Source organism: Rana temporaria, chromosome 5, assembly GCF_905171775.1.
Source record: "Rana temporaria chromosome 5, aRanTem1.1, whole genome shotgun sequence".
NCBI lineage: Eukaryota > Metazoa > Chordata > Amphibia > Anura > Ranidae > Rana > Rana temporaria.
The window spans coordinates 52,094,849-52,120,441 of record NC_053493.1 but is presented as its reverse complement, the minus strand read 5'-3'; the positions used below and the strand labels follow the sequence as shown (position 1 = coordinate 52,120,441).

General features: G+C 44.8%; 2 protein-coding genes across 7 annotated transcripts in view; one reads left to right on the top strand and one right to left on the bottom strand.

The window, feature by feature from the left end:
- PDSS1 (decaprenyl diphosphate synthase subunit 1) overlaps positions 1-24,378 on the bottom strand; it is a 32,163-nt gene extending 7,785 nt beyond the window's left edge. The window contains exons 1-7 of one of the 4 annotated variants that reach the window (XM_040352550.1): positions 24,199-24,378; positions 16,308-16,366; positions 14,338-14,473; positions 13,187-13,317; positions 9,409-9,550; positions 7,004-7,115; positions 3,098-3,207 (exon numbers count right to left, since the gene is read on the bottom strand). In XM_040352550.1, coding sequence (XP_040208484.1) covers positions 3,098-3,207; positions 7,004-7,115; positions 9,409-9,550; positions 13,187-13,317; positions 14,338-14,473; positions 16,308-16,366; positions 24,199-24,330 — 822 coding nt within the window. In that variant the 5' untranslated portion in view covers positions 24,331-24,378. The other 3 variants (XM_040352551.1, XM_040352552.1, XM_040352553.1) reach the window with 3 other exon arrangements.
- Positions 24,379-25,593, top strand: part of LOC120940022 (protein adenylyltransferase SelO-like) — a 90,710-nt gene continuing 89,495 nt past the window's right edge. The window contains exon 1 of one of the 3 annotated variants that reach the window (XM_040352549.1): positions 24,379-24,462. The gene's annotated coding sequence lies outside the window, so the exon portion shown is untranslated. Of the gene's footprint in view, positions 24,463-24,493; positions 24,590-25,593 lie in introns of those variants that run through there. The other 2 variants (XM_040352547.1, XM_040352548.1) reach the window with 2 other exon arrangements.

The following is a 25,593-nucleotide window of genomic DNA, read 5'->3' as shown; positions in this document are numbered from 1 at the left end:
ACAGTTTTCCAGGACTAACCCTACAGATACCATGAACTCACTCAATGAGGATTTTAGTAATAAAAAATAAATTAAAAAATAAAAAAGTCTGCTTGCATTGCACATAGAAGAAAACAAAATTTCGTTTTCCCAGTCTAGACTGGGGGGAACTGGCTAAAGCACATCCGCTGCCTGAGACGCTTCCTTTCTTAAGATTGGATACATCACCCATACACCTGTGGCACTAGATGGAATATTTCAGTGCCAAGAAGACCCCCTTTTAATCAAGACAATCAACATGAACCTATACAGTTTAATAGCCTTATTAATACATTAGTCTGTGCATCTAAAGTTAAAATGTCTTTATTTGATAGAGTGGGGAAAGGTTAGCACCTATAACAAGAAGTGGTGGAAGATCCTCCAATAACAATACCCATCAAGTGTCAGATTTCCTTCCACTTCTTATATCTCTCTGGGACAGTACAATCTTACCGATGGGACACACATAGCAAAAATAAATAAACCTGACAGGAGTTCTAACCGTTCCCCACTCTTTACAACTGGCTTCAGGTGCACTGTGAAAACAGCTCCTATCCTTAAGCACTAACCCTTAAAATAAACTTGTCATGAAAACAATAAGGGGGAGGTGCTTTTTCTAGCCTGACTGTCATTCTGGCAGGCAAATCTTTAAAGGATAAGTTCACCTTTGGAACATGTGACAGGTTTCACCTGTTTGTAAGGTGGAACATGTAACATGTTCCAGCATCTGCAGCCTCTCCCCTCCATTTCCCCTTCCCTGTGACAGCAGGCGGGGGATCCTCTCCCCGCACTTGTTGTCACAATTTAAAAACCGAGCAGCTGTGGGAGTTTCGCTGATGGCTTGTAGTACACAATGAACTACGGAAGGTGATGGTGAGCACTCTCATAGTCCATTAATCTTTCTGCTCTCAGGTAACTGCCTGCCCTTATGAGGTACAAGAAGACAGCTATGCCCAGAGTCTGCGGGAGCCTGAGATAGCACCCGCGTTCTGCTGATAGTGGGTGCAAGGCTCTGCAGGCTCCTTAGGAAAGAAAAATACCTGCAATTTTTTTTTTTTAATTATGTGTTCCTTTTTAACCATTTGCCGACCAGCCACTGTCATTATACTGCGGCAAGGTGGCACAATCCCCCGAATCGCCGCAGCTGTATGTTGGCTCAGAAACTCGCTTTTGTGGGGAAGTGCTCCCATTAGCCAGCGGGAGAGCCAATCAGCGTGTCCGGTGGGACTCAGTGTCTGCCGGCCACTCGCAATCGTTCCCCCACAGTGACAGAATGGGGGAAATACCTGTGTAAACAAGGCAAATCTCCGTTCTGATGGGAGATCACATAGATTCTGTCTTTCTGCTATGCAGGAAGATGAATCTGTGTTTCCACACTCACACACTCCCCCATACAGTTCGAAAACACAAATAGGGAAAACATTTAACCCCTTTGATCACCCCTGATGTTACCCCCTTCCCTGCCAGTGTGCACTTATTACTGTAATGTCACTGGTTCTCAAAAAAGTGTCAAAAATATCAGTTAGGTGTCCGATCTGTCCGCCGCAAAAATCACTGATCGTCACCATTACTAGTAACAAAACAAAAATAATAATAAAAATGCCATAAATATATCCCCTATTTTGTAGACGCGATAACTTTTGCGCAAACCAATATACGTTTATTGCGATTTTTTGTTACAAAGAATAATTAGCAGAATACATATCTGCCTAAATATTTTTTTTTTTTTTTTTTTTTTTTTTATTGGGTTTTATAGCAGAAAAGTAAAAACATTTTTTTTTGTCACTTTTTTTGTATATAGTGCAAAAAAAAAAAGCAGAGGTGATCAAATACCACCAAAAGAAAGCTCTATTTGTGGGGGGGGAGGAAAGGACGTAAATTTTGTGTACAGCGTCGCATGACAGCGCAATTGTCAGTTAAAGCGACACAGTGCCCCATCGCAAAAAATGGCCTGGTCAGGAAGTGTGTAAATCCTTCCGGTGCTGAAGTGGTTAAAAGGTAAACTTATCCTTTAAAGTGGATGTAAACCCCCAATTTTTTTTAATGTCACAATGTAGAGAATAAGATTTCCTATCATCTGTGCCCAGTCTTGCCACACAGAGTTAATCCAGCTCTGAGCAATCCTCTTTTATTGTTCAGTGAAAATTAACAGACTTCCAGATAAAAACCTGTCTAAATAAAAAGTCCCTTCCGTCCCCTTGCTTCGAGTGACATACATTACCTCTCACAATGAACTGTGGATCACATCACCCCCCCATATTATGATAAACATCCAGGAATGTGCATGTGTCCAAGCTAGTTCACGAGATATGTAAAAACCCTGTCACTCGAAGCAACCCATAACAAGTACAAATATATGATGGGCTGTACCAACAACCATCAAATGACACCCTGCTAAGTGACTAGGTTGCTCCTGCTATTATGAGGCGTACGCAATGTTAAGTATGGACGTCGTTCCCGCGTCGAATTTTGAATTTTTTATGTTGTTTGCGTAAGTCGTTCGCGAATAGGGCTGGACGTAATTTACGTTCACGTCGAAAGCATTGACGATTTGCGGCGGAATTTCGAGCATGCGCACTGGGATTCTTTTACGAACGGCGCATGCGCCGTTCATAAAAAAACGTAAAATACGTGGGGGTCAACATTAATTTGTATAAAACACGCCCACATCATCCCCATTTGAATTAGGAGGGCTTATGCCGGCCCACATACATTACGCCGCCGTAACTTAGGGCGCAAGTTCTTTATGAATACGGAACTTGCGCCCTAATTTACGGCGGCGTCACATATCGGAGATAGGTTACGCCCGCACATCATTATGCTGGGCTACCTGAATCCGGCCCAATATGTAAACCAAAAGATCCCATTCCTGAGCACTGCCAGTGAACAAAGCAGCAGTCTTGGAGAAGTCTCTAATAATTCATAAATTATTTGTACGCTCTTGACTATTGGCCAATTTTATAAATGGCTTAATGTGTTGGGCCTAAACTCAATCTTTCCTGTAACTGTAATGCACAGAACGATCAATGACAATCAGCACACATTCCATTTAACTATATAAAATGAGGAACGTACATACTGCTTTACAGCTGTTGGCAATAAGACTTGCTGTCTTCTTAAAAGTCTTTTCGAGGTAGTGAGCAAATCTCTCGTTTTCATTCTCTTTGGAGCCCAGCTGAAGGAATTCACCTGAAGGACAAAAAAAACAGCAAGTGAAAATCTTCCACATAAGAAGTCAATAGATGTATTTTCAGGAAAAGAATGGATGTTGCCCACAGCAGAACGAGTGTTTATTTAGACACACAGTGGATATAAAAAGTCTACACACTCGGTAAAATGTCGGTTTCTGTGATGTAAAAAAAAAAAAAAAAAAAGAGACAAAAATAAATAATTTCAGAACTTTTCCCACCTTTAATGTGACCTATAAAACTGTACAACTCAATTGAACATCAAACTGAAATGGTTGCATAAGTGCGCACACCCTTACACTAATACTTTGTTGAAGCACCTTTTGATTTCATTACTCAGTCTTTTTGGGTATGAGTCTATCAGCATGGCTTGGCAATATTTGCCCACTCTTCTTTGCAAAAACACTCCAAATCTGTCAGATTGTGGGGGCATCTCCTGTGCACAGCCCTCTTCAGATCACCCCACAGGTTTTCAATAGGATTCAGGTCTGAGCCCATGCTGGGCCATTCCAAAACTCAAATCTTCTGGTAAAGCCATTCCTTCGTTGATTTGGATGTATGCTTTGGGTTATTGTCATGCTCAAAGATGAAGTTCATCTTCATGTTTAGCTTTCTAGTAGAAGGCTGAAGGTTTTGTGCCAATATTGACTGGTATTTTAAAGTGTTCATAGTTCCCTCTACCTTGACTAAGGCACCTGTCCCAGCTGAAGAAAAGCCCCAAAGCATGATGCTGCCACCACCATGTTTCACGGTGGGTATGGTTATTTTGGGGATGTGTAGTGTTTTTTCGCCAAATAGATCTTTTGGAATTATGGCCAAAAAGTTCAATCTTGGTTCTATCAGACCATAACACATTTTCCCACATGATTTTGGGAGACTTCAGATGTGTTTTTGTGCAAAACTTAGCTGGGCTTGGATGTTTTTCTTCGTAAGAAAAAAAGGCTTCAGTCTTGCCACTCTACCCCATAGCCCAGACATATAAACAATACGGGAGATTGACACAGCCAGATATTCCTGCAGTTCCTTTAATGTTGCTGTAGGCCTCTTGGCAGCCTCCCTGACCAGTTTTATTCTTGTCTTTTCATCAATTTTGGAGGGACGTCCAGTTCTTGGTAATGTCACTGTTGTGCCATATTTTCTTCACTTGATGATGACTGTCTTCACTGTGTTGCATGGTATATCTAATGCCTTGGAAGTTCTTTTGTACCCTTCTCCTGACTGATACCTTTTAACAATAAGATCCCTCTGATGCTTTGGAAGCTCTCTGCAGACCATGGCTTTTGCTATAGGATGGGACTAAGAAAAATGTCAGGAAAGACCTACTAGAACATCTAAACTTTGTTTGGGGTTAATCAAAGGCATTTTGAAATGATGGCAAGTGTGTACTGACTCCTATTTAACATGAGTTTGAATGGGATTGCTTAATTCTGAACACAGCTACATCCCCAGTTATAAGAGGTAACAGTGCACACTTATGCAAACACATTATTTTATTTTTACCCCCCCCCCCAAAAGATTTGTTTGTTTTTCAACTGAGTTGTACGGTTTATAGATCACATTAAAAAGGTGGAAAAAGTTCTGATATTATTTATCTTTGTCTCATTTTCTTACATCACAGAAACCTGACATTTTAACAGGGGTGTTTAGACTTTTTATATCCACTGTACGCTACCGTATGTCTTAGCTTTTTTCATTAACATTTGGAATTATATCCATTTTAAAAGAATAAAAGACACCAAGTGGTTAGATATCAGGCATGTATGATGACCTCTGGCCTTCTGTTGTGACAACCGTTCATCTCCCATGCTTCCTATTGTCAGGTTTAGTTTTAAGCTAGCCAGATATTTAAAGGGGTTGTAAAGTCTCCAGGTTTTACCTTCTGTGCTGCTGCCCCAAAAGCCCCCCTTTTTCTTAACTGAGCCCGTCCGTTCCAGTGATGTGCAGAAGCCCATCAACTCCAGCCATTGTCTCCTTCCTCATTGGATAGATTGATAGCAGCAGGAACCATTAGCTCCCGCTGCTGTCAATCAAATCCAATGACACAGGAGCGGGGGACAGGGCCGACTCCTGCTGTCTGCGTCAATGGATGCAGCAGTGAGACTCATGAGCGAGCCCACACGGGTGCTGCCATGGAAAGCGGCTCTCTGTGGGGGCACCCGATGAAGAGAAGGAGCCAGGAGCGCCGCCGGGCCACCCCAGAAGAAGATCAGGGCTGCTGTGTGCAAAACCCTTGCACAGAGCAGGAAGTATAACAATGTTTGTTATTTAAAAAAACAAAAGCAAACAAACCTTTACAATCACTTTAACTACTTCAGCCCCAGAGGGATTCACCCACTTCCTGACCAGGCCATTTTTTGCGATATGGCACTGCGTCACTTTAACTGACAATTGTGCGGTCGTGTGACGTTGTACCCAAAAATAATTGATGTCCTTTTTTTCCCACAAATAGAGCTTTCTTTTGGTGGTATTTTATCACCTCTGCGCTTTTTATTTTTTGCGCTATAAACAAAAAAAGGCCGAGAATTTTGGGGGCAAAAAATAATATTTTTTACTTCCTGCTATAATACATATATAAATAAAAGTATGTGTATATATTATAATACACAAATAAAAAAAAAAAAAAAAAATGTATTCATCAGTTTAGGCCAATAGTCATTCGTCTACATATTCTTTAGAAAAAGAAAATCGCAATAAGCGTATATTGAGTGGTTTGCGCAAAAGTTATAGCGTCTACAAACTGTGGGATAAATTTATGTCATTTTTTCATTGTTTTTACTGGTATTGGCGGCGATCTGTGATTTTTAGCGGGACTGTGACTTTGTGGCAGACAAATCTGACCCCTTGACACTTTGGGGACCAGTGACATTATTACAGTGATCAGTGCTTAAAAAAAAAAAAAAAAAAAAAATGCACTGATCAATGTATAAATGACACTGGCAAGAAAGGGGTTAACACTAGAAGGCGATCAAGGGGGGTGTTCCAACTGTGTGGGCGATGAGTTTACTGGGACAACACGGAAATCGCTGTTCCCGATTACTAGGAACAGCAGATCTCAGTATTGTCCCCTGTCTGAACAGCGATCGCGGGTAGCTCGTGGGCACGCGCCCACTGTATCTCATGCATGGACTGACATACAAGCCGTAAGGCTACACTGCAGAGTTCCCTTACCCACAATAGCGGCAGCCCCCGACAGCTGATGGAAACATCAGCTGTAGTGCAGACATCGCTGGACTCGAGGAGAGGTAGAAGTTTCCTATTTTATTATTTGGGCGGACCTCTGCTTCAATGTAGAACTAAACTTTTTTCTTTCATTTTGGATAGAGTTGACCCCTTTGGTTTTTTTCCCCCTAACATATCTACCTCCCCATTGGGGAGATTTCCCTTCACTTCCTGTCCTGTAGTTAAAAACAGGAAGTGAGAGGAAATTCCTCTAAAGTAAAGGAATATCTGGGAGTCACCAGGGTCACAAGAACCAGTGTCCCATTTGGAAGATTGTTGCTTTGTTTTCTTTTACATTCGATGACTATGGTAAACGTGACAAATAGAGAATCTAATTCTAATCCCCATCATATATATATATATATATATATATATATATATATATATATATATATATATATATATATATATATATACACACACACACACACATACACACATATACATATACACACACACACACACACACACACACACACACATACATATATATAAAATAACATACATATATATAAAATAAACACAGCCCTCTCCCTAACACCTCCCTCCAGTTAAAATCAAATGTAGATCAGACTTACCCCGTACCAAATCTTCAATGACCTGAGATAACACGGAGATTACAGTGGCGTTACCAATTTTTGCCAAGGCCACAGAAGCTGCCGACAGTATGTAGTCTCCAGCAAGGACAGCCTTAAAAACACAAGGTTACGTTAGAAGTGGCAGAAAAATGAAACATCTCTTCTGATTAACACTATCCTTGCCAAAATTGTTGTGAAGACCAAAAGACACAAGCAAAATTGGAGATATCGCGAATAACAATCAGTTTTTTTTTTTTAATTTACTTGAAAGTCTTGCTTGACTGGTTGATACAGAGAAGGGACGCTCCATTGTTAGTCTAATCTTCATTCATAGTTACTCATCCCTTGATATTTGAATGGAGTACACCTAGCAATCTTCGTCCTCTGACACTTATGCACATGGTGAGATTATCGGACGAATGATCGTCAATTTTTTTTTTTGCATGCTAATCTCAGATCTAAAGAGTTTACTAAAGTCACGAAAATTCTCGTACGACAGAATAAAAATTCGGAAGTGATGTCATGTGTTGTAATGCATTTATATTGTATTTTCGAACAACAGCTGTACTGATTAAAACGAAATTCGTACGAGAAAGATTTTCATGCATGTCTGATAGAATAATATCGGATGAACTGTCATGATCGGCTCTCGAAAGCTCTGTACCAACGATCCGATTCGAAAGCTGCATTTTTCGTACAATTTTTGGATCGTGTGTACGGGGTTTTACTCCCTTGAACTCAAGCAATACTTAACCACTTGAGCCCCGGGCCATCATCAAATGACGGCCTCACGGTGGCTCTGAATATCCAACAGGACGTCAAGGATTCCTCCGGCCACTGGGGGTCGCGCGCGCGTCCCCGAGATGCCGATGCGCGTGCCTGGCGGTCGCGATGTCCGCCAGGTACCCGCGATCGGCGGTGACAGCAGGGACGTGGAGCTCTGTGTGTAAACACAGAGCTCCACGTCCTGTCAGGGGAGAGAGGAGACCGATCTGTGTCCCTTGTACATAGGGACATAGATCGGTCACCTCCCCCAGTCACCCCCCCTCCACACACAGTGAGAACACAATACAGGCACACATTTAACCCCTTCCTCACCCCCTTGTGTTAACCCCTTGAATGCCAGTCACATTTATACAGTAATTAGTGCATATTTATCGCACTGATCGCTGTCTGTATAAATGTGAATGGCGCCAAAAATGTGTCAAAAGTGTCCGATGTGTCCGCCATAATGTCGCAGTCCCAATGAAAAAAAAAAAAAAAAAAAAAAAAATCGCAGATCGCCGCCATTACTAGTAAAAAAATAAATAAAATAATAATAATAATAATGATAATAATAATTCTGTCCCATATTTTGTAAGCGCTTATTGCGATTTTTTTTTACCAAAAATATGTAGAATACGTATCAACCTAAACTGAGAAAAAAAAAAAAATTGGAAAAAAAAATTAGGCTATTTATTATAGCAACAAGTAAAAAATATTGATTTTTTTTTTTAAATTGTTGCTTTTTTTTGTTTATAGCGCAAAAAATAAAAACCGCAGAGGTGATCAAATACCACCAAAAGAAAGCTCTATTTGTGGAAAAAAAAAAAGGACGTCAATTTTGTTTGGGAGCCACGTCGCACGACCGCGCAATTGTCAGTTAAAGCGACGCAGTGCCGGAAGCTGAAATTTCACCTGGGCAGGAGGGGGGTATATGTGCCCAGTAAGCAAGTGGTTAAAGGAGTTCTAAAGGCAAAAAAGCTTTTTACCTTCAAGCATTCTCTGCACCAAGGTAAACAAAAAGAAGGGGAGTCCTCTATTCATTCAGCGCTGTGCCTGACTGCAGCCCTGCTCTTCTATCTTCTTCTCCCAGGCAGCAGCAGGAGGCGCTGCTGTCAATAACATCCTGTGAGGAGAAAGTGGAGGGCATGGCCAAGCTGCACTGTGTGTGCCTATAGACTCACACAGCACAGCTCAGCAGCACACCTGCACATGTAGCCCAATAGCACAAGGCTTGCTATGGGGAACACCCAGGTGAGGAGGAGCACAGAGCGCCAGCGGGGGACTTTAGAAGAGGAGGTAAGCAACTGCTCTGTGCAATATCGTTAGAGGTATAGCCAGCAGCAGTAATCATTGTATTCTGATGGTGGGGAAACCACCCGCTGTCAGAATACAATGGCACAGTGGGAGCGATTCCCCCATCAAAGCCGATTGTGTTTATGGGGTAAAGTCAAGCAATTCTCTCTCTTTCAACCACGTAGTTGATCGAAAGAAAAATGACATAATCTAATATCTGTTCATTTTATCCTTTCTTCAAAATGAATTCTCCAGCAATAGTAAAAGACCAGTGCTGTGTACCTAGCGGTTAGATTTGCAATTACTGTCTGGTGTTTAAACTCATAATACATCAGAACACGTCTCACCTTTCTTTCTCCCCATATCTGATTGACCGTCTTCTTTCCTCTCCGGGAATTAGAACCATCAATGACATCATCATGTACTAAACTAGCGGTGTGGATCATCTCAGCAATAACGGCAATGGAGCGCTGGGCTGGGTGCATCTCCCTGTACAGAAAACAGAGAACATTCACTCAATGAGATCAGTCTGGAAGATAGTGGAGGATGAAATCACTGTTTAAGTTTACCTCTAAAAAGGCTGCATTGACAGCAGTGGCGCCAAACTTAAAGGTGGGATAAAAAGCGCTGAGACACTTTGGGGTTGATTTACTTGATCCTTTCTAGCACACTACTAGAGGGTGCTACATAAGGAAAGATTCTTTATACAGAAATTAAATACTGAAGCGTCCGGTCACTTTGCCAGCAAAGGGTTGATTTACTAAAACTGGAGAGTGCAAGATCTGGTGAAGCTGTGCATGGTAACCAATCAGAGTCCAACAGTCCAACTTCAGCTTGATCAGTTAAGCTTCACCAAAACACCTGGAAGCTGATTGATTTCTATGCAGGACTGCACCAGATTTTGCACTCTCCAGTTTTAGTAAATCAACCCTTTGCTGGCAAAGTGACCGGACGCTTCAGTATTTAATTTCTGTATAAAGAATCTTTCCTTATGTAGCACCCTCTAGTAGTGTGCTAGAAAGGATAGGTACATATAAAGCAGGCCTGGCTAGTTGCTAGGCCTGTTTGTTTTCATTATGGGTTGGGAGTGGCTCAGAGTAGTGATGGGTGACTCACTAGGACACATATCACTTTCCAGAAGATTCTAGTGCTTTCTGGAAAGAGAGGATGGAGGGGAGGTGGAGTCACCTAGGGTGTTCTGGGGAGCCCTGACCAATCCCCAACTTGGATTGATAGAGGACAGGTCTCCTCAAATACCCAGGGTCAACCCAGGGTGGGGGGAGTTGTCAGGTGGAAGAGCTGGAGTAAGAGAGTGCTGAGGCTGTCAGGGGCTTTGAGGGAGCTCCCCAGTCTGGGGGGGGGGGGGGGTGACTTTGGGCCTTGGCTCAAGTGCAGTCGGGACCACTTTCAGCACGTGAAAAAGTCCTGGACCGGAGGCACAAGATAGAGCAAGGAGAGGACAATGGGAGAGTGCACTGCTGAGAGACTCCAGGGAGGACCACTAGTCGTAGCCAGGAGGGCTGGTGAGTGAGGCACAGTCAGAAGAACTGGGGAGGCACGCATGGGAGGACTGGAAGCTTGCAGTCAAAGACGGGTGCAGAACCAGAGGGGCAGTATAAAGAGTCAGCTGCAGCCAGGAGGGCTGGCGGGGCCTGAAGAGGGCTGACTGGGATCAGTAGCCATAATTAGGACAGCTAGTACAAGGACCATCATTCTTCTCTGCTACACCATTGGGGCCTACGGTTTCAGCCTGCAAAGGGTGGTTACTGAGGCCTGACTGAGCAAGTGTCAGGCCTAACTAACAATATGTGCCAGCTAAACCTGGGAACCAAGTGATGTGCTGGAGGTGACTAGCGGAACAGTCTGCAGCAAGTGATGTGCAGGAGGAGTGATAGGCTTCAAAGCCAGAGTGTGCAGGACAACGCTGAATGATTATGTATAGGGAGTGTAAATAGTTGTCCCAAAACCAATTGCTGATTATCCATGCTGGGCATCCCATATCTCCCATCCCCATTCAAGTTATTCCCCTCAATGAGTTCACTGACTGCTTTATGTCGGAGTGTCTGAGAGTGAATGCAGGGATGGGCAGGGTGACAGACAAACCACAACACTTGGCAGCCCTTCCGGGGGTACTGCTACACTTATATACAAGATAAGGAACTTTGTAAAAGTACAACTGTGCATTAGATCAGTTTTTCCCATACCAAATACTTTTACTGCACCATAATCATGACGGTTGCTGTGACCAAATGTTACCTGTAATCTTCATTGTCAATATCTATTGAGGTTGCAAACCACTCTTCTACCCATGTGTCAAATCTCTCCTTGCCCTTTAGGGCTCTGTGCTGATGTCTCTTTGCCATGAACTACCTCCCCAAGATCTAAATACCAGGCTACTCTGCTAATGTATATCACAGTGGAAGGAAAGACTGGGGTTTCCTGTACTATGAGATACATCCAGTCACCATTTTTTTTTTACATTCCAAGGGCTGTCACCTGCCACCCAGGGGATTATGGTAGCACCAGTGGTATGCTCACCACACTTTAGGAAATGTAAAGGTAAGATTGGCTGTAATGGTAGAAGGTTTTTTATCTTAATGCATTCTATGTATTAAGATAAAAAGCCTTCTGTGTGCAGCAGCCCACCTCAGACACCTAATATTTACATGAGCGATGTTGCATGACAGACTCGGCTGCCCAGGACTTTCTCTCATTGGCTGAGATAGCAGCCACGTGCCATTGGCTCCCGCTGCTGTCAAAGCCAGTGAACCAATGAGGAGAGAGGGATGGGCCAGAAGCGCTAAAGAGGGACCGAAGATGAGGAGGATCTGGGCTGTTTTGTGCAAAACCACTACACAGAGAGGGCAAGTATAACGTTTGTTTTTTTGAGAAAGAAAGAAAGAAAGAAAGAAAGAAAGAAAGAAAGAAAGAAAGAAAGAAAGACAGAAAGACAGAAAGAAAGACAGAAAGAAAGACAGAAAGACAGAAAGACAGAAAGAAAGACAGAAAGACAGAAAGAAAGACAGAAAGACAGAAAGACTTTACTATCACCAACTTTTTTTTAACTCATTAAATATCCAAAAATGTGGGAATTTGGTTTTAAAACAGAGAGGCAGCCAGAAGAAAAAATGCTGGTACTTCATATTGTGTCCTCAGGACAGAAGGAGAAAGGAAATCTTCCCAACGAATATAGACAGCAGAAAGAATAAAAGATAAATAATCAATGCCCTATTTAAAAATGGCTATAGATACGCCTTAGAGACACATACATTGTTTGAAATTAGCACTTGACATAGCAAATGCTGCATGCAGTACCTTTTCCAGTGCACAACATAGAAAACAAAGCATTTTGTCCAACGATTCTGGTGTGAACGCAGGGCTTGACAAATCCCAGGCGTCAGGACGGCATTCTGGCACCTGGCCTTTTCTCAACCCATTCACTGTTAGCACCAGGTGTGAGCAATTAGTGATTTTACATTTCCAGGTAGGGGGCGCACATGCACAGGTCCACCCGGCTGTGTTCTCACTGGCTCCCTTACATGCCAATTACCCGGTCCGGCCAATGATTCATGGATGGGACCAACTGATCATCGGAGCGAGTGTCAGGAAAGAGATCCGTGTTGTAAACAACACAGACCTCTCTACTGACAGCATGAGTGTGCCGGTTTTTGTCTTCCTGAAAAGCACAGAGACAAAAGCCGACACATCCCTTAGTAAAATGGTAATTAGTGCAGTTACAATACACTCTTTAGGCACACAGCTAACCCTTTGATTGTCCCAGATATTAACTCATTCCTACCTATTGTCATTAGTACAGTGACAGCATATTATTAGCACTTGTCACTGTCAGTGTGATGTCAGTGTCAGAATGCCCGCCGTACAATCTCAGTCCCGCTATATATAAAAAATGATATAAATGTCATTTGTACAGTGTTGCATGCCCGCGCAATTGTCAGTTAAAGCAGCGCAGTGTCGTATAGCAATAAAGCTTTGTTTATTAAAAGAAAAAAAAACTAGCTCCCAACTTTAGCTGGCTCCTAGATTCATAGCAAATTTGTCAAGCCCCGTGTGAACGAACCTCAAAACAAACACAAAGCCATTCAAGATAACGAATTGTTAACTTACCGACAGTTGTTATGATGTGTGTTACACGCTCGTGCCATCAACACAACCAGCATCGGTCTCAATGCTTTCCCTTTCCCATCAAAATAATACTCGCACATGTCCTTCAGCTCCTGGGTTGCTCCGAGCAGCTCCTATACTTGAGACAAGAGAATGCATCTTAAAGAGGACCTCCAGTCACTGTATTCAACTTTCCATCTATTAAATATTCTGCCCTTGTTGTTTTAACTTTGGATAGTAAAACGTTTTTTTTTCTGCCAGTAAATACCTTATACAGCCCACTTCCTGTTTCTTGTCTGGTCATTGGCCTTGGGTTAAGACATCATGCACAGTTCCCCTTTCTCACGCTCATAAGAGTTTGCCAGGAAGGGGGGGTAAGTCATGTAACGGGAGGGCCCGTGGAACCCAGAAGCTCTTAGAAAGCATGAGCCAGAAAATAATGGATAAATGGAAGCAAAAAGGTATGGACAGCCCCACTCCGATAAATGTAAAAAACAATAAAAGCCTTTAATCCAGTAAAAAGCCACTGCACATGTGCCGATGTTTCTTTGCCATGAACTACCTGGGATGGCCATGTCCCGGAACCTGTACTGTGCCCTCCTTATCTTAGTATTGTGCCCTCCTGAACCCCCTGTACTGCTGCCTTCTTTATTGTTTCAAATCGATTTTTATTAAAAGTACTAATAAATATAAGTTTAATTCTATCGTCTATTTATACTTTAATTCGTAGGTAGGTGTGTAACTTGGGAGGGCTAGTAGGGTCCCCAGTGCATGTGTTTGTCAGGGGCCCATGGTGCTATAAGACAGGCCTGCATCTGTTATCGTGAAGTTACACAAATGTCAGCAAGCCACACATAAAATCACACTGACCGGCGGCTTTGAAATTGTGCTAAATAGCGTGATTTCAAAGCAGCATTCAGTGTGAACCGGGTGTCATACCAACACACACACACACACACACACACACACACACACACACACCATACCATAAAAACTCGAACACAGAAAATCTGTGCTCATGGTTGGGTCAAGCACAGCACACAGTGTCACAGGGAAACCACTGAGCCCCCATGCTGCCATATAATCAAACATCACCTTCATAACAGTTTACTGCAATTGGATTGAGGAGATCAAGCAGAACACCAGCAAATCACCTTTTTGATGTCTTCATAAAGATTCTTCAGATCTCCGCTCCCCAGCTTGAATGGGTCTTTATATTTGGCTTCACTATTGGTCTTACTGCAGCAGCATGTCACTTGTGACGAGTGGAGAAACCTAGACTGGGACCTGCTGAATATAAACACACAGGAAAGGACTTACAATATTTGGGGGTTCATGTTTTTTTCTCTCCTTAGTTTGGGGTGCATCAGGGGAGAATTAGAATCTTTCAGGTCTTTATAATTCTAGTCTGGAAAATTGACCTGAAGATATTGTTGCCGAGACAGAAAGTGAAGAAAAAAGTTAGAAATCTTTAAGTGCCAGTTCACACCAGATGCAGTTTTTTTCTGCACCAATACAGTCAGTTCCAGTCACCGGAAACTGACCAGAAACTAACTGCACTGGTGTGAGGGGGGGCCCTGGGCATCAGATGTGGGCAGAAAAAAAGAGTGGGGGGGGGGGGGGTGTTGTCGGTGCAGTGGGACAATTACAGAACTTTGTCCTATGTCTCTCCCTCCAGCAGCCAAAAGCCAGCAGGTGAGAGAGAGAAACCGGCTTTCAGCTGCTGGAGGGAGGGACACAGACACAGTGCATCCTTCTGCAATTGTCCCTCCTACCAGCTGCACCAACATCCCTGCTGTCTGGGCCACCCTGTGTGCCCAGACCCCCTACAAAAGGCCCGGTGGAACCCTCCTATCGACAGCCCCGATTTCTGTATCCCTGCTGGGTAGATTCACCCTCCATAATTAGCATTGAAAGCATGGAAAACTCAAACATTTTAAGTGCATTGACTTTATACCGTATTTATCGGCATATAAGACGCACAGGCGTATAACACTCACCCTAACTTTAAAGCGGAGGTTCACCCTAAAAGAATTATATACCATCCCGTCCAGCATACTAGCGTCAGTTACAGTATGCCTTTTTTTTTTTGCGCTGTATTTACCGTTTAATCCTGCAGTTTCTTTTCAGACTCCCGCGGGGAGTAGGCGTTCCTATGAAGAGGGGAACATGATTGACGTCCGGCTATGGCGCGTCACGCGTTCCGAAAATAGCCGAAATAGGACTCAGCTGTATATGGCGCCTGTGCAGTCAGCTCCTAGTCCGTGCGCAGGCGCCGTATAGCGCCGTGAAGAGCCGAGACCTAGTCCGGCTATTTTCGGAACCCGCCATAGCCGGACGTCAATCATGTTCCCCTCTTCATAGGAACGCCTACTCCCCGCGGGAGTCTGAAACGAAACAAAGGGAATAAACGGTAAATACAGCGCAAAAAAAAAAAGGCATACTGTAGCTGACGCTAGTATGCTTGATGGGATGGTACATAGATGTTTTTTAGGGTGAACCTCCGGTTTAAGAGGGAGGTTTCAGGAAAAAAAACTTTCCACAGCCCCCTGTGTATAACACGCAGGCACAGTTTACCCTCTATTTTCAGGGTAAAAAAGTGAGTGTCATACGCCAATAAATACAGTATATACTTTGAAAGGAGAAGTACAGCCAACATTTGTTTAGCACTCCTGTGACCCATTTTCAGCAGAGAGTGGGCTGAAGTCCGCTCTCTGCTGATGTCGCTGATGTCACAGAGTCAGTCCAGGCACGGGTGCCATCTTGACTATGGAGTCGGGATCCTCCCAGATCCCTGGACCGGCACCCGGCTCAGGCTGCTGAGAGCCTGAGCTGGTCATTCTCGCCCCCTCCACAGCCCAGCGCTCCAGTGAGCGAGGAGGGGCAAAACAGAGAGAGAGACTGACAGTCAGCAGCTCTCTGATCGGGGAGCTCTAAGAACCGAGCAATCAGCAGTGTTTTGATCGCTCGGTTCTCAGTGTTAGAAGCGCTGGGGGACAGATAGGCAAGTATGAATCAAAAAATACAATAGAAAAGAATACTTTTCTTTTAAGCTCATTTTAAGTTAATTTTCATATGCAGATCTTTAGTAAAATTTACAAAGGTTTCCCTCTTCATTACTTACCACCAAAAAGCGCTCATTGAATGTGTGAGCAGGCCGGACCTTACAGGAGAGATATGAATCTGCAAAATAAACAAAAAGTGGATGTGTGAGACTTACGTGGTATAGGAGGTCTATTATCATTTACAGCTACATTATTATGATGCAGTCTTTGATCTTGATGTCATTTACAGGCAATTTGTAGCCCACAAGCTTTTGTGATCTAAAGTCGCAACTGGCACCACACATGGCAAGCCTTTAAATATTTTCACACCAAACACATCATGCTTTTTGCTGCATTTTCCAACATGAAAAATGCTTGAAGATTTTTTTTTAATAGATTGAATAGTAATTCTAGTTTATCCTGACTGAGCCTATTTCTGACATTTGGTGTATTTTTTGCTCGAAATTACTTAGAACCCCCCCAAACATTATATATATATATATATATTTTTTAGCAGAGAATCTAGAGAATAAAATGGCGATTGTTGCAATATTTTATGTCCATAGCATAGGTGAAACCTGTTAGAGAGGTGTGGCCTAAGGGTGTCTACAACCAGCTATACACAATAAACTTAAGCTGGTCATATATGGATCCAATCCAGCTGGTTCAACAGGGACTTGACAAATGTCGATCCATCTGTGGTCACTGGTCGAAATTTGTTTAACTGCCCTGTCGTGTAAAGGCCGCTCAATCAGACCTGAAGGCAATAGGCTGCAGTGCTGATCTGTGTATTCTGACAGCGTGGCAGTTCCCCCATCCACCTTGAATGTATGGATGGGGAAATCGGGTAATTTTTTTCCATTTAATCCGCTGGTCGAGTGGAAAACAATTGACCCATGTATGGCCATCTTTACCAGTGGGATATCGGTGAAGTACAGCTTCGTTCTTTGATTTTTACTGTTTGTATTGAGCTAGACGAGCTCTTGTGACCGGCATTGGAGCAGTGGTCATCCCTGGGGGCTGTTTTAGGACATTGCAGCAGTGCAGATTTTCTTTTGGCATTTTAAAGCTAAATCATAGATAAAAAAACACCAATCAATAACTAGAATGATAATCAAGATGACTGCTACATAGTTACAGCTTCCAAACAAACTATAGATCAGTCGGGTCATCCCATGGACTATGGATTTATGACATACGCTTTCTGTCAAGGACAACACACAGGAAACCAGCCGTGTCTCTCACACACACAGGAAACCAGCCGTGTCTCTCACACACACAGGAAACCAGCCGTGTCTCTCACACACACAGGAAACCAGCCGTGTCTCTCACACACACAGGAAACCAGCCGTGTCTCTCACACACACAGGAAACCAGCCGTGTCTCTCACACACACACACACACACAGGAAACAAGCCGTCTCACACACACACACACACACACACACACACAGGAAACCAGCCGTGTGTCTCTCTCACACACACAGGAAACCAGCCGTGTGTCTCACACACACACACACAGGAAACCAGCCGTGTCTCTCACACACACACACACACACACAGGAAACCAGCCGTGTCTCTCACACACACAGGAAACCAGCCGTGTCTCACACACACACACACACACAGGAAACCAGCCGTGTCTCACACACACACACAGGAAACCAGCCATGTCTCTCTCACACACACAGGAAACCAGCCGTGTCTCTCTCACACACACAGGAAACCAGCCGTGTCTCTCACACACACACAGGAAACCAGCCGTGTCTCTCACACACACACACACACACACACACACACACACACAGGAAACCAGCCGTGTCTCTCACACACACACACACACACACACAGGAAACCAGCCGTGTCTCTCACACACACAGGAAACCAGCCGTGTCTCTCTCTCTCTCTCACACACACACACACACACAGGAAACCAGCCGTGTCTCTCTCACACACACACACAGGAAACCAGCCGTGTCTCTCACACACACACACACACACACACACACACAGGAAACCAGCCGTGTCTCTCACACACACACACAGGAAACCAGCCGTGTCTCTCACACACACACACACACACACACACAGGAAACCAGCCGTGTCTCTCACACACACACACAGGAAACCAGCCGTGTCTCTCACACACACACACACACACACACACAGGAAACCAGCCGTGTCTCACACACACACACACACAGGAAACCAGCCGTGTCTCTCACACACACAGGAAACCAGCCCTGTCTCTCACACACACAGGAAACCAGCCGTGTCTCTCTCTCTCACACACACACACACACGAAACCAGCCGTGTCTCTCACACAGGAAACCAGCCGTGTCTCTCACACACACACACACACACACACACAGGAAACCAGCCGTGTCTCTCACACACACACACACACACACAGGAAACCAGCCGTGTCTCTCACACACACACAGGAAACCAGCCGTGTCTCTCACACACACACAGGAAACCAGCCGTGTCTCTCACACACACACACACACACAGGAAACCAGCCGTGTCTCTCACACACACACACAGGAAACCAGCCGTGTCTCTCACACACACACACAGGAAACCAGCCGTGTCTCTCACACACACACACAGGAAACCAGCCGTGTCTCTCACACACACAGGAAACCAGCCGTGTCTCACACACACACACACAGGAAACCAGCCGTGTCTCTCACACACACACACACACAGGAAACCAGCCGTGTCTCTCACACACACACACACACAGGAAACCAGTCGTGTCTCTCGTGTCACACACACACACACACACACACACACACACACACACACACACAGGAAACCAGTCGTGTCTCTCACACACACACACAGGAAACCAGCCGTGTCTCTCACACACACACACACACACAGGAAACCAGTCGTGTCTCTCACACACACACAGGAAACCAGTCGTGTCTCTCACACACACAGGAAACCAGTCGTGTCTCTCACACACACAGGAAACCAGTCGTGTCTCTCACACACACAGGAAACCAGTCGTGTCTCTCACACACACAGGAAACCAGTCGTGTCTCTCACACACACAGGAAACCAGTCGTGTCTCTCACACACACAGGAAACCAGTCGTGTCTCTCACACACACACACACACACACACAGGAAACCAGTCGTGTCTCTCACACACACACACACACAGGAAACCAGCCGTGTCTCTCACACACACACAGGAAACCAGCCGTGTCTCTCACACACACACACACACACACAGGAAACCAGCCGTGTCTCTCACACACACACACACACAGGAAACCAGCCGTGTCTCTCACACACACACAGGAAACCAGCCGTGTCTCTCACACACACACACACACACACACAGGAAACCAGCCGTGTCTCTCACACACAGGAAACCAGCCGTGTCTCTCACACACACACACACAGGAAACCAGCCGTGTCTCTCACACACACACACACAGGAAACCAGTCGTGTCTCTCACACACACACACACAGGAAACCAGTCGTGTCTCTCACACACACACACACAGGAAACCAGTCGTGTCTCTCACACACACACACACACACAGGAAACCAGTCGTGTCTCTCGTGTCACACACACACACACACACACACACACACAGGAAACCAGTCGTGTCTCTCACACACACACACAGGAAACCAGCCGTGTCTCTCACACACACACACACACAGGAAACCAGTCGTGTCTCTCACACACACACAGGAAACCAGTCGTGTCTCTCACACACACAGGAAACCAGTCGTGTCTCTCACACACACAGGAAACCAGTCGTGTCTCTCACACACACAGGAAACCAGTCGTGTCTCTCACACACACAGGAAACCAGTCGTGTCTCTCACACACACAGGAAACCAGTCGTGTCTCTCACACACACAGGAAACCAGTCGTGTCTCTCACACACACACACACACACACAGGAAACCAGTCGTGTCTCTCACACACACACACACAGGAAACCAGCCGTGTCTCTCACACACACACAGGAAACCAGCCGTGTCTCACACACAGGAAACCAGCCGTGTCTCACACACAGGAAACCAGCCGTGTCTCACACACAGGAAACCAGCCGTGTCTCACACACAGGAAACCAGCCGTGTCTCACACACACACACACACACACACACACACACACACACACACAGGAAACCAGCCGTGTCTCTCACACACACAGGCAGATCTTCTGTCACTTACTCTCCTTTCTTCTGAATACTTACAAAGAGGCAATAAATCCAACGCTCCCCCCCCCCACCCAAAGCATACTCTGTGTGTGTGTGTGTGTGTGTGTATATATACAGAGGATTCTCGGTTTAAGAGTAATGCGGTTAACAAGCGTTTTGATTTGCGAGCAACTTTAGAAAGAAAAAAAAAATCTGACTCGGTTTGCGAGTGTTATCTTACAAGACGAGCAGAATTCAACCTAATAGGGCCTGCAGTACCGCATTTGGCCTGAGGTGCGGGGGTGCTGGAGCCGAGCAGAGCCGAACAGCGACGATCGCAGCCTATCTGCGCCGTTTGGCAATGCTCCGAAAGACACGGAAATAAACAGTTTCCGAACCTTTCCAACATTTTCCAAGGTCAGCTGACTTGTGGTTTCCGGTCGTTTTTTGAGGCTCTCCGGCCGCATGCGGTATTGCATCCCATTGAGGTCAATGCAGAACTAATTATTTTCATTTCCATTGGCTCCAATGGGGAAACTCGCTTTGATATGCGAGTTCTTTGGATTACGAGCATTCTCCTGGAACGAATTATGCTCGTAAACGGAGATACCACTGTATATAAATTAATTAGAGCTGCACGATTAATCGTTAAAGAATGGAAATTGCGATTCTACCCCCTCCCGATCTTAAAACAGAAATTCCCTGATTCTTTGTAACAAGTGCAGAGAGTTCTTTGCTCACTTCTGACAGCTGACCAAAAAAGACAGCCTGCCAAGTTTATCTCAACATCACCCGATAACTATAAACAAAGTAACATTTAGTTCTTAGATCAAAGGAATGAACTTCTGTCTGTAAATGAGGTCAGTTTAACCACTTAGTGCCGGTTGACATAGGGGCCGCCAGACAATTTGCGCTCCATAAATTGCAATGCAACTGTCCTAATAGGAGCGACTCAAGCTGCTCCGACTTGGAAAAAGGTTCCTGTACTACTTGGGGGCGACTTTGGAGCGACTTGCATTGACTTCTATACAGAAGTTGTTTTGCAGGTCATGCTGAAGTCACACTGTACGGGGCGGCTTCAGAGTCTGATGACAGTCGGGCAACTTTGAAGCCGCCCCTGTGTGAACCGGCAGTAAAAGACTAAACCTTGGTTCTTTTTCTTTACATCTAGGTCATTTGCATATTCGATGCGTAAATCGCCCCTTGCGGCCAGCGTAAATATGCACCCAAGATACGACGGCGTACTTAGACTTACGTCGGTCAGAAGAAGCCATATTTCAGACGTATCTAGTATTGTGAATAAGGTGCATAGATACGAGGGCGCATCTCTACACTTACGCTGTGTATCCGTAGATACGCCAGCGTAAGTGTTTTCTGAATCTGGCCCCATGTGCGTGTAAAGGCAGGCGTCCCAATACTTTTGACAATATAGTACACACAAAAACAAAAAAATTCTACGAGACCTTCCTCTGTCTTGACATGACCTGCCTGGCAATTATAAAACACACCTCTAAAGTAAATACAATAAAGGAATGGAAGGAGTACATTGTTCCCATAAAACAATCACTCCAAATATGTCAGGTGGAGAAGAATCATGACTATCATCTTCATAGTGACAATCTTCTGTCTCCATATACAATGATCTCTAAGGCCTCCAATGGGGACACAGCATATACAGATCAGGGATATACACCCTACAGCTGGGTATACAGATCAGGGATATATACACCCCACAGCTGGGTATACAGATCAGGGATATATACACCCCACAGCTGGGTATACAGATCAGAGATATACACACACCCCACAGCTGGGTATACAGATCAGAGATATACACACACCCTACAGCTGGGTATACAGATCAGAGATATACACACACCCCACAGCTGGGTATACAGATCAGAGATATACACACACCCCACAGCTGGGTATACAGATCAGAGATATACACACACCCCACAGCTGGGTATACAGATCAGAGATATACACACACCCCACAGCTGGGTATACAGATCAGAGATATACACACACCCCACAGCTGGGTATACAGATCAGGGATATACACACACCCTACAGCTGGGTATACAGATCAGGGATATACACACACCCTACAGCTGGGTATACAGATCAGGGATATACACACCCCCTACAGCTGGGTATACAGATCAGAGATATACACACACCCCACAGCTGGGTATACAGATCAGAGATATACACACACCCCCCACAGCTGGGTATACAGATCAGAGATATACACACACCCTACAGCTGGGTATACAGATCAGGGATATACACACACCCTACAGCTGGGTATACAGATCAGGGATATACACACACCCTACAGCTGGGTATACAGATCAGGGATATACACACACCCTACAGCTGGGTATACAGATCAGGGATATATACACCCTACAGCTGGGTATACAGATCAGGGGTATATACACACCCTACAGCTGGGTATACAGATCAGGGATATATACACACACCCTACAGCTGGGTATACAGATCAGGGATATATACACACACCCTACAGCTGGGTATACAGATCAGGGATATATACACACACCCTACAGCTGGGTATACAGATCAGGGATATATACACCCCCCACAGCTGGGTATACAGATCAGAGATATACACACACCCTACAGCTGGGTATACAGATCAGGGATATACACACACCCTACAGCTGGGTATACAGATCAGGGATATACACACACCCTACAGCTGGGTATACAGATCAGGGATATACACACACCCTACAGCTGGGTATACAGATCAGGGATATACACACACCCTACAGCTGGGTATACAGATCAGGGATATATACACCCTACAGCTGGGTATACAGATCAGGGGTATATACACACCCTACAGCTGGGTATACAGATCAGGGATATATACACACACCCTACAGCTGGGTATACAGATCAGGGATATATACACACACCCTACAGCTGGGTATACAGATCAGGGATATATACACACACCCTACAGCTGGGTATACAGATCAGGGATATATACACACACCCTACAGCTGGGTATACAGATCAGGGATATATACACACACCCTACAGCTGGGTATACAGATCAGGGATATACACACACCCTACAGCTGGGTATACAGATCAGGGCTATATACACCCTACAGCTGGGTATACAGATCAGGGATATATACACACCCTACAGCTGGGTATACAGATCAGGGATATATACACACCCTACAGCTGGGTATACAGATCAGGGATATATACACACCCTACAGCTGGGTATACAGATCAGGGCTATATATACACCCTACAGCTGGGTATACAGATCAGGGCTATATACACCCTACAGCTGGGTATACAGATCAGGGATATATACACCCTACAGCTGGGTATACAGATCAGGGATATATACACACCCTACAGCTGGGTATACAGATCAGGGCTATATATACACCCTACAGCTGGGTATACAGATCAGGGCTATATACACCCTACAGCTGGGTATACAGATCAGGGATATATACACCCTACAGCTGGGTATACAGATCAGGGATATATACACCCTACAGCTGGATATACAGATCTGTGCCCACAATGCAGCCAGGGACTGTACACCCCAATACAGGAGGGTGATGGGGGGCTGGTCCTGGGAGCTTACACTCTACACACTGATTTCTATCCATTCCTGCAATGAATGAATGAAGAATGTTGGAGGGGAGTGTGGTGTCCCCTGTAATGATGGGGGAGGGGACAGTCCTCACCCCGCACAGTGACATGTGTGACCTTCTCCCCATGTCCTCCTCTCACCTTCCCAGCAGACGCTCCGCCCCCTCCTCCTCCCCGGAGGACTCCATTGGTCAGGCTCCGCACTCCGGCCAGGGCAGCGCTATGATGTCCGCAGCAGCGCAACCTCCATCCCCATCCCCACACCATACTCATCCCGTCCACTCCGCCACCAACTCCAACCTCCACCGCGCAACCCCTCCGCCACGCCTCCCCCGTCACCCGGAACCGGATGCTGCCGGGCGGAAACCGGAACAGAGGACGAGGAGGCCGCCATCTTTGATGAGGGTAAACAGAGTACTTGTTACAGGCACGTCATTATTCCTATAGTCTTTTATGCCCCTCCGACACTCAGGAGAACCCTCTGTTATTAGCATGAAATACGTCTTTGTTTTATTGGTCATGTTTAAAATGTGTAAGTGTCGTCTTCTTATCTGCAGGGACAGTGTCTGGACTCAGGGAGGGGGTCTTCTTCTTTCACACACTGACCACATACACGTTATAATGTACTTCTAGGAAAACCTGGAGGGACTAGACTCCCCGTCAGGTGTTTATTGCTGTGTCCCCATTGGAGAGTGTGTCCTGATCACCACTATCATCTGGAAAACCTGTGATAGAAAACCCAGAAGTGTCCCCACAACAAGGGAATCATTCCAATGGGGACAACAAACTAAGATTTCCTCCAACTTCCTGTTCTGTCTCTGGGACAGGAAGTGACGAGTTCCCCAATGGTGGTACACAGACAGCAGGAAGGATAAGATATCAGAGGTTCAATACCACAAACAAAAGATATGTGATTTTATAAATATGATTGTGATTGTCTTTAGTGTATAATATATATACAGTTGTGCTCATAAGTTTACATACCCTGGCAGATAGGGTTGCCACCTCATCCCTTTAAAAAGGAATACATCTGAATTACACAGGTTCTGTGGCTGATTAAGGTGGTAATTAAACGCACTTGGTGCCTTATCTGCATTAAATTAGCCTCAGAATCTGTGTAATTCAGATGTGTTCCTTTTTAAAGGGATGAGGTGGCAACCCTACTGGCAGACCTTATGTCGACTTGGCAATTTTTCAGAGAATATGAATGATAACACACAAACTTTTCTTACACTCATGGTTAGTGTTTGGCTGAAGCCATTTATTATCAATCAACTGTGTTTACTTTTTTTAAATCACAATCATAAACAAACATAAACTATTCAAATGATCCTGATCAAGGCCCGGATTCAGATAGGAGATACGACGGCGTATCTCTGAGTGTGCGTGGTCGTATATATGCGCCTGATTCAGAGAATCAGTTACGCATAGATTTCCCTAAGATCCGACTGGTGTAAGTGTCTTACACCGTCGTATCTTAGGCTGCATATTCACGCTGGCCGCTAGGTGGCGCTTTTGTATAGTTACGCAAGGAAT